The sequence below is a fragment of the Galeopterus variegatus genome, unplaced genomic scaffold (genome assembly GCF_000696425.1).
Source record: "Galeopterus variegatus unplaced genomic scaffold, G_variegatus-3.0.2 Scaffold527, whole genome shotgun sequence".
In the NCBI taxonomy this organism is placed as follows: Eukaryota; Metazoa; Chordata; class Mammalia; order Dermoptera; family Cynocephalidae; genus Galeopterus; species Galeopterus variegatus.
In genome coordinates this window covers 195,107-206,532 of record NW_007726638.1, presented here as the reverse complement: position 1 = coordinate 206,532, position 11,426 = coordinate 195,107, and the positions used below count along the sequence as shown (strand labels likewise).

The following is an 11,426-nucleotide window of genomic DNA, read 5'->3' as shown; positions in this document are numbered from 1 at the left end:
GCTTTCAATCCTCTGAGGGCAGCCCAGGGCCAGGCACCTTGTAAGCTCAGTAAAATATCTGCTGAACAGATGGAGAAAGGAAGGCCGTGCCTAGCCTCAGAAGGGGAGATGTGAAAAAAGTGGAGGGGGGTACACAGCGTGGGGAACCCAACCCCTCATGGTCTGGCCCACCCTGGGCCAACTCCTAGGCCCGGCAGTCTCCGATCGGCCAGAAGCTCTCAGGCGGGGAAGAATCCCCAGCAGGCCCCTCAGGAGGGCCGAGGCCTAAGGCTGCAGCCATGGCCAGCAGCCTCAGGCCTGGCACCGGGCCCAGCCTTTCTTTAGCCTTAGTGAGGCGCGCAAGCTGCAGCCACAGTCCTGCTTCCGGGGGAGGCCCAGGTGGGGCCAGAGCCTTGTGGTTAATGAGTCCTCAGCCCTCTGCAGAGGCTGATAGTGTGAGCCAAGCCCTGGCCCGTGCCAGGGAGTGGCCTCACCAACCCACTTCTAATTGTCTGAAGGACACTGCACCCCCTGAGCCATCTTCTCTGGCCACCCCCTGAGCTCAGCCTGCTGGCACCAGGTCCCTTCCCGCCAACTCTTGGGCCCAGCTCATCCTCAAACTATTTTCCACTGGCTTCCCCCAATCCCGGCCACAGCACAATTTCGGGGTGGGAGGTGGAGGGGTAAAGGAGGAGAACAGAAGGTGGAGCTTGGACCCTTGGGACGTGGCTAAGAAGGAATGGGGTGGGCTCACCACTCTGATTGGTCACCTCTGCTCCAGAACCGGCTTCAACCTTCCATTGACTCCGCCTCCGGTGGCCCCCATCCCTGTCCCGATTTGCAATTGGCTGAGCTTCCAGGGGCGGGACTCACCTCACCCCGGTCTGGTCCAGTTAAAAGGGTGGGAGCGGCTGGGCTCCATCATCTCTCCGGGGGAATCTTCACACAGCTGGTGCCGCAGTCCCAGGGAACATCCTCCTGGCCTCAACCATGGCTTGTGTGAGTGTGGGGACCCCACCCCAAGGTCCAGGGGATAGGGTAGGAGCAGACGGCCAGAGGAAGAGCTGGGTTCTAGTCCTGGCTGTGTGGCCTTTTGTGGTCTCAGTAGCCACACCTGTAAAATGGGGGTGGGTGCCATGGTCCCCAAAGGCCTTCTCTGGCTTAAGAAGTTTCTGGATTCCTCCAGGGTCTGGCAGCACAGTTATTTCTGCCAAGGCCCGACATTCTGCAGCTCTGCAGCTCTCTGAGAAGTGGGAGTGGAAAGGGTGTGGCCAGCTGGGGGGGACAGTTTGATGACAGCCAGGCCACTGTCCCTTCCCCCTCATCCACCTCCAGGAACTTCTTTTTCCCTCCCCCATGCAGCTGTCCCTGGTCTCCAGGCCAGGGCAGAGTCACCCTGTACTCCAGAGAGCTCTGAAAAGTCGCCAGGACCTGAGACAGGCTGTCCGGGAGGGGCCTGCCTGAGTTATCGGGTTGGGGTGGAGGGTGGTTCTGGCAAGGCTGGTCAGGTGGGGCTGGAGAATTCCCCACTACACCCCCAAGCTCAGACAGACGTGGGAGTGGTAGATAGGGGAGGGAGAAGTAGGCATGCAGGCCCCCAGGGAAAGGGTTCAAGTTTCTGACAGAAGGAACCACTCACACCAGTTAACTCTTGCCCACCTGCCCTGACGCCAGCCAGTCTGCAGAGCCTGCCTTGTGCTCTGCCTCATTAACCCTGAGCCAACCTGGCTGCCACCCTGACCCTGACCATTGGCTGCTCTCCTGCCTACAGAGGGGCCTGTTCCTCAGAGTCTCCTCTCCAGCCTCTGAGCCTCTCTGCAGAGCGGGCTTGATGGGGATAGTGGGGGTCAGCCCAACACCACGCCATTCCTCTCTAGCAGAGGGGCAAATCCCCATTCAGCATGACCTCGGTCAAGTGGCTGCCCCTCAGAGCCTGATCCGCTCCATTTGCTAAATGAGGCAATAAGGCATAGCACCCCACCTCCCAGGCCACTTTGACTCCAAAATCCTCAAGCTGTTCTGCAAAACCTTCTAGAGCCTGTCTCCTAGAACTTGGCTCATGTTACAGAGTGAAACATACTGTACTGGGGACAGGGACTTTCCCAGGACCACACAGAGAATCGGGCTAGAACTTGCAGCCCGTCCTGTCCCCCAGGCTTCCTGATGGCCTGGTCAGAGGATCCAGAGGTGGAATGACCCCACTCCCACCCGACCACCCCAGGACACTGAGGGCAGAGACCTCCACGTCCTCTAACCTGGCTGGGCGTGGTCTTGTCTACGCAGGGTCTGGTCGCCAGTAACCTGAATCTCAAACCTGGGGAGTGCCTCAGAGTGCGGGGCGAGGTGGCCCCCGACGCCAAGAGGTGAGGGGCGAGGGTGCGGTGGCCGGTGGCAGGATGGGGGCTCGGAGCCCAAGGGTCCCACTGGGATGGGCGTGGCAAGCCGCAATCGCTGCTCCTCCCGGGGGGGAGGGGGTTAACAGCCAGCTGCCGATGCTGCATTTTCTGGATGAGTCACTTCCTCTGTGGGGTCTGGGTGCCCCCACCATTGTCGCCCCCTCTCTCCCTGCTAGAGCCTCTTAAACTAAACCAGCTGTGGCCTCATCATCTGCCTTGCCCTCCTTCTGTCTCTGGGTGGGACCCGAGGTGGGGTGGGGGGAGGCTGCAGTACAGGGAGTGGGCACAGGAGGGTGTCACCCACGCCCTCCCTCTGAGGTTCCTGGGGCTGGTCATGCACTCCCTCAATCTTTCTGCAGCCATGTGACTGTGGACCAGTCAACCAAGCTCACTGAGCCTCAGTTTGTTCATCAGTAAAAGAAGGGGGAGGTTGCAGTGCAGAGGAAGTGAGGTGCTGCATATGGCAGGGGGAAGAGGATGGTCAGCTGATGCTGTGAGGAGCGCACACTTCGGGCACTCATTTCACACTTACCAAACCCTCAGAGCCGGGGATCGCTATTACCTCTGCTTGACAAATATATTATTATTAACTGCTCATTTGCCCTGCAATTATTGAGCATCTACTATGTGTCCCACTCTGTGCTGGGCACCGGGGATACAGAGATGTACAAGACAGACAGGACACTTGCCCTCCCAGAAGTGAAGAAAGGGGTCTCTGACCTTGACCATACGGGCTAGAACACTAATGTCTGCGAGAGTCTTGGGCTATCAGCACAGCAAGTCCCTTAGAGAGCCTTCCTGTGCAGACCCCATTGTACAGATGAGGAAACTGAGACTCAGGGAGGGACAGGAACTAGTTGAAGGTCACAGGGCCAGAACTAGAATCCAGGATTTTTGTCTCCCGTTCAATGAGTTCTCCCAGCTAGGTGCATTAATGGTGTACTGAGTGGCAGACTGGTCAGCCCAGGGAGGCTAGAGCTGGCTGAGGTGTCCTCAAGCCCACCTGTTTCTCTCTAGCATTGTGCTGAATCTTGGCAAAGACAGCAACAATCTGTGCCTGCACTTCAACCCTCGCTTCGACGTCCATGGGGATGCCAATATCATTGTGTGCAACAGCAAGGACAACGGGGCCTGGGGGACCGAGCAGCGGGAACAAACCTTCCCTTTCCAGCGTGGAAGTGTCATGGAGGTGGGCCAGGGACTGGGGGCCAGGGGCAGGGCACTGGGTGTGTTGGGGCAGAGCTGGATATAGTGGCTAGAGTCCTAGGCCCCACCTGCATCTCCTCTCTGAACCTCAGTGGCCTCACCCATGAACTGGGGCTGTTGTCAGGGCTACATCAGGAAAGGGCTCTGGGAGGTCCCATGGCCTTTGGGCCCAGCTCTCTACCCTTCTCCACCCCCCAGGTGTGCATCACCTTTGACCAGGAAGACCTGACCATCAGTCTGCCAGATGGATACACATTCAAGTTTCCCAACCGCCTCAATCTGGAGGCCATCAGCTACATGGCAGCCGATGGTGACTTCAAGATCAAGTGTGTGGCCTTTGAGTGAAGCCATCTAGCCCATGGCCCCCAATAAAGGCAGCTGCCTCTGCTCCCCCTGAACCAGCCTTCTCTGTGTCCATGTGAACATGAGTGTGTGGATAAGAGGCCCCCCCCCCAGGCCTGGCCCCTTCCTTCATTTCCATTCACTTCCTCCACTTGCACCTCCTAAGTTCGTGTGATGTCTTCTTCCCCTGGGTTCCCAGGCCAAGCAGAGACCTCAGCACACAGTAGGGGGCTTGGTGACCACTGAATAACCATCAGTTCCTGCCCTGAAACTCCTTTTAGCCCAGTGGGCACCAGTACACAGTAGGTGCTCAAAAGATGTTGCATAAGTGAAACCAAAGGGGAAAGAGGCAAGGACAGACCGATTCATGCCGTGAAGATGGGCAGAACAGAACGAGCTGGAGGGAAAAATAACCGGGCCCCTCATTTGCCTTCATGAGCTAGAAGGAGGTCTGGAGTCAGACAACGAGGGGCTGCCAGCTGTGTGGCCTTGTGAGCGTTAACTGACTTCTCTGAGCTTCAGTTTATTCATTTATACAAGGGGGATATTAGCACGTAACCTATCACAGAGTTGCTGTGAAGATTAAGTAAGATGTTCCATGAAGGAGGCCAAGTTCAGTGCCTGGCACATGGTAAGCGCTCAGTGGATAGTGGATAGTCCCTCCTACACTACCTCTTGAGATGTTATTACTCCAATTTGAAGGGGAGGGACTGGGCTCTGAGTAATGGAATGACTCCCCAGTCTGTACCAGGCCCAGCTGAGCCTGTGGGGGCTCCCCAGAATTCCTAGCTCTGTGGCTCCACGCCATATATCCCCTTTGCTGGAGTGTAAGGGTAGCAGGGGGCTAGTGTGGAAGCAGGTGGCTCTGAGGAGGTCCCCCTACTTCAACAGTGGGAATATGGGCTCGGGGGATGGCCCTAGTACCCCACTGCTCAGTTTCTGTGGCAGGAGGAGCTGGGAGTGGGGGGTTCCTTCAGCCCCTGCAGAGAACCGAGAGGTAGAGGCCGGACGACTTCAGGCCCAGCCTCCAGGCTCCCTGAGGCCTCTCACTGTACATGGCCTCTTCCTTGGGAGCAGGATGCCGCTGACTCATTGGGCCTGAGAAGAGGTCTCCATAAGCCTGTCTTTTCCTGGTTTCTCAAGAGGATGTCTCTTCCAAGACAGCCCAGGCTCTGTTACCTTAGAGAGCAATGCTTAACCCAGCCCCATCAAACCCACCCATCACAGGTGATGGGGCCTGAGTGGCTGGCTGGGGCACCCTGCAGACTGACCACTTCTCTGCTCCTTCTCTTTCCTGCTTGCTGCTACAGTCAGATTCTTTCTTTCTTTTCTTTTCTTTCTTTCTTTTTTTTGTTTTTGTTTTGTTTATTTCTTGCAGTCGGATTTTCCCAGAGCCCCTAGCTCCCTGGGAAACAGCTGTAGGAACTGAGCCAACATTCTGGAAGCCTTAGAATCAGAACATCATTGGCCTCCCCAAAACCCCAGGGCACAGTCTCCCAAGGCATGAGAGGAGCCTCAACAAATCTCACTCTCTAGGACAGCTGGAGCCAGCTGTGGGACCCTGGATAGGTCTCTTACAGCTCCCAACCTCAGTTTCCTCATCCGTAAAATGGGGTGCAAGATTCCCATCTCAGTGGGCCCCTGGTGCCTGAGGGGGGACCCACCTCTATGAGAGGACCAAACAGGATGGAGCACATCTGCTGGAGGCTCCCATGAGCCACACCCAATCTCCAGGCTCTCCTGGGGCTCCCAAGTGGCCACTCAGAAACAGCTCTGGAAGCCTGGCTGTGGAGGGGCGACCTCTGCTGGACATCGGAAGAAGTGTCCCTGAGGCTGCCTTTCCCTAAGTTCTCACAGTTCACCCACACTGATTCTCCCTACGCTGGCTGAAACCCACAAAACACGAGGACTGGGACTACAAGAGGGCAGAGGAGAGCTCTGGGGCAGGTAAGTAGGGAGGCCGCTGGTTGTGAAACCGGGCTCTGAGTCAGACAGGCCTGTGTTTAAATGCCAGCTCCACTGCTGTGTGCTCTTAGGCCAGTTACTCAACATCTCTGAACCTCAGTTTCCTCATCTGTCAAATTGAATTAATACTAGTATCCACTCTGTAGGGTTCTGAGGATTAGCTAAGAGGATTAGCTAAGAAAATGTGTAGAAATGCATGGTGCCTGGCATGCGGTAGGGGTCCTGTAAATGTTGGTTCCCTTTACTCTTTTTAAGACTTGATGTGTCCCAAGAGCCTAGGAAACAGTCCAGAGAAATTAAGCAGAGCTCTGTCCGATGACCTCCTGGGCTCCACCGTCAGCACCTGTTCTTCCTGCCTGTGTGACTTCAGGCAAATGACTGTACCTCTCTAAATCTCAGTTTCCTTCTTAATAAAATGAGGGTCATACCTCAAAAGAGATAATCATGGAAAGAGCTGAACAAATGTTTTTTTTTTTTTTTTGCTCATCATCTTCATCGTCATTTCTTTTTTTTTTTTTTTTTAAAAGATGACCGGTAAGGGGATCTCAACCCTTGGCTTGGTGTTGTCAGCACCACGCTCAGCCAGTGAGCAAACCGGCCATCCCTATATAGGATCCGAACCCGTGGCCTTGGTGTTATCAGCACCGCACTCTACCGAGTGAGCCACGGGCCGGCCCTTCATCGTCATTTCTATTGAGAATGTGCCATCTCTTGCTGTGCCCAGCACACAGTAGATGCTCAATAAAAGTAAAAATAATTTCAAGGAGAAAGCAAGCCAAAAAGTGTGTTTTAGACCATGAGCCAAAGTAAAGGTATATCGAGCTTCTGGAATATGGGGAATTCACTGCCTTGGAGTGGGGTTGCCAGTCCATTGTCTTCTTTCCTGGGGCAGGGGAACATGAAACTCCCTGGAAAGTGTTTAGACTTCACTCTGCACTGGGAGCTTTTGCAGATGAGGCCTCCCTGAACCCTGCATGGGCCAGCAGCTCGGGCTGGGTTGGGCTGAGAGGGCTGACCTCACAGAGTTCCCCACCAGAGGTTCCACTGTGCAAGCAGCTGTCTTCTTATTTGTTCCCATCTCTGTGCCAGACTGGAAGCTTGAGGAGGGCAGAACCATACTGTGTATAAGACAGCAGTCAGGGGAGTGACTCTGGTTTCCCCACTTACTACCTGGGTGACTTTGGTGAAGACACTTCCCCTGTCTAAGCCTCCATTTCCTCATCTGTGAAATGGGGATGAAAGCAGCTCCGACCTCATAGGGAGATGGTGAGGATTAGCTGAGATAATCCACGTGAGGCTCTGAGAACACTCCTCAACACAGAGGGAGTCTGAATGAATGAACTGTGAAGGGGGAAGGAGCCCAAGAAGGGGGAGGGTAAGAGAAGCAGGCTTATGACTTACCAAGCCCAGCAGCTGAGCCTTCGCTGTCAATCTACAACCACTCTGGGTGGGGATTGGAACCCTGGTAAACAGAGCAAGTGACAGCCCTGGGACCTGGGACCTGAGACTCAGAGGAGGCGGTGCAGCTGCAGAAGGTCACTCTCTGGGCATCTTCAGGGGGCCTCACTAAAGCCAGGGCCATGTCTCTACCCAAAGAGAGGGTACCAAGGGTGATGTTAGGGCATAGCCACTGGGGGCAAAAGCAGGGGCCACGTTTTGAGGATAACTTCCTCTCAGCACCCAACATGGAACCCCTGAGCAGAGGACCCTCGTGGAATGAACTCAACATTTATGGAGTCCTGCACCTACTGTGTGCCTCTCTCCTTCCAAAACTCATGGTGAGGGTCTGCACCTTGCCCTCCAGAGGGGGCATGTTAGCTACTGGGGGAGTGATCCCTCAGGCCAGCAGTCCAGGGAGCTGAGTGTGGAGGCCAAAGACCCATGTTCAATTCCCAGCTTTGCCGCAGTCCCTTCCACTCTCTGTAATAACGGTTCCCTACTCTATGTGCCTGGCACACAGTAGGCACTCAATACGTGTGTGTACATGACCTCTAGACTTCAACTTTCCCACTTGTCAAAGGAAAGGGTTGGCTCCTAAGAGTCTGTTATTCCCCCGGTAATCCCACTTCTTGGCCAGTTCTGAGTTCCTCCATACTGGAGGAGCCAACTCTGAGCTCCTGCAGCCTCCTGAGCTTCTCACTGTTGAGGCATTATCCACCAGACTGTCATGATCATTGACCTGCCAGACAGGCCAGTCCTTAAAGTCAAGGGCAGCAGCTGTGTTTGCAGCATCTGGCACAAGACCTGACAGGACAAAATGCCTGTAGGGTTGAGAATGGGGATTCAAGCATATAACCCGAGTTACCAAAAATCCCTTTCAGGTGTTTTAAAGCGTGCCTTCTCATCCACGCCCTGATTTTCAGTAGACAATGTGTATTACACTCCCATTCCATACTTGTGGAAACCCAGGCACGAGGGAAGGTGGCTTGTATAGCAAACACGTGTATGTATGTATTAGTTACACATACTTTACAAAAGTCACTTATTCCTCACAATCATGGTTCTCAAAGTTTGGCCCATGGACCAACAGCACCTGAGAACTTCCTAGAAATGGAAATTCTGGGGCTCACTCCAGATCTGTTGAATCAGAAACTCTGGGGCTGGACTCAGTGATCTGGGTTTCAGCAAGCCCTTCAGGGGATTCTGGTGCAGCCAAAGTTCTTACAATAACCTACAGAGTAACTATAATTATCCCGGGTTTACAAATAGCCTACGTAACGTGGGAGTCCCACATCTGCGATGGCACTTGTGTAGTGTTTGCCTATTCCAAAGAACTCACCTGGAGGCCCAATGGGTAGAGATATTGGTTTCTTAGACTTAGGAGGGACATTGATGGCCAGTCGGTCAGATATCCGTGCAGCCACAGAGGACATACAACAGTTACGCAGTGAACAGATCAGAGTAGGCATGTAAATCATTTTCAGGTTTACCTGTAGACCCTCACCCAGCTCACATAACTGAGTGCACGGGAGATCTGGCTGAGCAGATAAATTAATCTACTCGCTACTCTCCTGGCCCCAGAGAGCTAGTTCATTTACTAAAGGTCCCTGCTCCCTGCAGCCTTCTGCTTGTTCTTAAAGGGGACGTTCCTTTCCTTGGTAACTACCTTGGCCAGGTGTAGTCTCCCAGAGGGGAGGGGTAACTCTGGTATGCATGGGGAGGGGGCAATAGGGCTATGTCCAGAATTTACCCTACAGGGTACTTGAGGCACAATTGGTCCAGGACCACACAGCTGTAGGTGGGGTACCAGTATCCAAATCCAGGCGGTCTGGCTCTTTCTTGGAGACCAGCAGCGAGTTAACATCAGAACCAAAAGTAGGATCAATAATTTTTGGCCATTCACCAATAACTCTACATTGAGCACCTACTGTGTGCCAGGCACCGTCTTAGGCGGTGGGGCCTAGGGGCCTCGCTCTCACCGAAGGCAGTCTGAGGAATGGGCTGGAGAGTCGCTGAGAGAGCCGAAGCCAGCACTTTACACACGGGGGCGGGGGGGAGAGGAGTTGGAGGAAAGAGGCTGGGCGGCCTCTTTAAAAGGCGGGGCCTGGAGGGCGGAACTGTAGAGCCTGGGTGCGAGGTGCGCGCCGAGGCCAAAAACTGCTACACCCGGAAGTGTCTCCGGCTACAAGAAGTCGCGCCGCCGCAGGCTTCGCCGCTATGGGCCGCAACAAGAAGAAGCAGCGGGATGGCGGCGACCGGCGGCCCCGGCTCGTTCTCAGCTTCGATGAGGAGAAGCGGCGGTGAGTGGCCCAGCCAGACTGGGTTCCCGTCGGGCGGCCCGGCAAGGATACAGCCAGGCCCGGGTCGCGCACGCTCACGCCCAGGGCCCTTCCCCTGGGCGTGGCCAGAGGGCTCCGGTTCCGTGCCTCCCGCCGCCGCTCTCGCGTGCTCTTCTGTACCGACAACTCGCCTCGTGTCTACGTGCGCGGCGGGGAGTCGGAGGTCGGGACTCAAAGCAATGGCTGCAGCCACCCTAGCTTAGCCCAGCCCAGCGGCCCGGCACACAGGAGGCTTTCAGCCGTCGTTGATGAATGATGAGCGAATGAAATGAGAGCGGCTCGAGTTCTTTCATTCACCCACCAGACGTTTATTGGGATCCTGCAGTTTGCTAGGCCTCAGGCCGGGAAGCTGAACCTCTGACCTCTGAGCCTCGGCGTCTGGCCGGACAAATGGGCCATGGTCAGTGAAAAGCCTAGCGCAAGGCGTCAGAACAAAATGGGAACAGAGCAGTCGGCACTAGGGAGATGAGAAGGGACTGAGATCAAATAGGAGGGGAAAGGGAAATGCTGTGGCATCATCAGGAAACTCCCAGCGTGGGCCAGGGGTCAGGTGTCCTGGGGAAATGAATGTTGGTCCAATGGACGGTTTCCGGAGGTCTGGGTAGGGGTGGACTTGAAAGGCCCCTAGAAGTGGCTTAATTCACTGAGTAATGAAATTTTCTGATGTGGAAGGGGCCTGCACCTGTTCTGTGTGCCCACCACTTGGCCCTATTGTTTGAAGCCGAGAGCCCTAGAGAGTATTGAGTGAAAAGAGGCAGCATCTCCCTTATTTTCCTAAACATGTGACCTTGGGCAAGAAACCAAGACTCTCTGTGCCTCCATATCCCCGTCTATAAAATGGGGTTTAATATCTACTGTACAGGTTGTTGTGAGGATTAAATGAGTTAATACGTGTAAATTTTTGGAATGGTGCCTGACACATAGTGCAGCCTTAGCTGTTTTTCTCTTCGTACAGTGAGCCCTTCTTTCCTCGTGTCTCCTCCTGACTCTCTCCTGCCTCTCGCCTGCTTCCTTCCTGTAGGGAGTACCTGACAGGCTTCCACAAGCGGAAGGTGGAACGAAAGAAGGCAGCCATTGAGGAGATTAAGCAACGGCTGAAGGAGGAACAGAAGAAGCTCCGGGAGGAGGTATGGGGAGGAGGACAGGACAGAGTTCTCTGATTCTCAGGGGACTTGCAGCCTCAGGTGGCTCTAATATAGGCAGCTGCAGGGATAGGGCAGGGAGTGTGTGGGCAGGACTGGGGAGCTGTTTACACAGGTAGAGACAGTTTAGTAAAGGTGGAGGATGGGGTCATCTCCTGATCTTGCACTATGAGCCATGGTCTCACTTACCTGGAGGTGAGCAATGTCCCTGCCTAAGACTGGGCTGAGAGGCCATACTGACTTCCTGTTCCCTTCCATTTGGTTTCAGCGCCACCAGGAATACTTGAAGATGCTGGCAGAGAGAGAGGAGGCACTGGGTAAGTCCGTCCTTGGCCCAACCTGGAGAACAGCCAGGAGGCCTGGGTTTATATATTCTTTGGTGTGTGTCAGGGGAGGGGTGTAAGAGCTGTGCGGAAGCTGGCTTCCTTAGCTCTGTGGGTCTTGGTGGTGACCTGTTGGTCAGGGATGGTCTTCAAGCACCTCTGAGTACAAGTAGAATGGAGACCAGGAGAAGAAGACCCAAACGTCATGGGAGACCAAGCCTGAGCAGACAGCTCAGTTTCTGAGGATTGGAGGGACTGAGGGTGAAGGGGAGGGGCAGCAGCAGCTCCTGGTGT

General features: G+C 54.8%; 1 protein-coding gene across 1 annotated transcript; it reads left to right on the top strand.

The window, feature by feature from the left end:
- The first annotated feature begins 867 nt into the window (after positions 1-867).
- LGALS1 (lectin, galactoside-binding, soluble, 1) lies at positions 868-3,984 on the top strand. The gene is made up of 4 exons (XM_008569758.1): positions 868-978; positions 2,263-2,342; positions 3,393-3,564; positions 3,780-3,984. The coding sequence occupies exons 1-4, from the start codon at positions 970-972 to the stop codon at positions 3,924-3,926; spliced, it is 408 nt and encodes a 135-aa protein (XP_008567980.1). The 5' UTR covers positions 868-969; the 3' UTR covers positions 3,927-3,984.
- Positions 3,985-11,426: the final 7,442 nt, after the last annotated feature.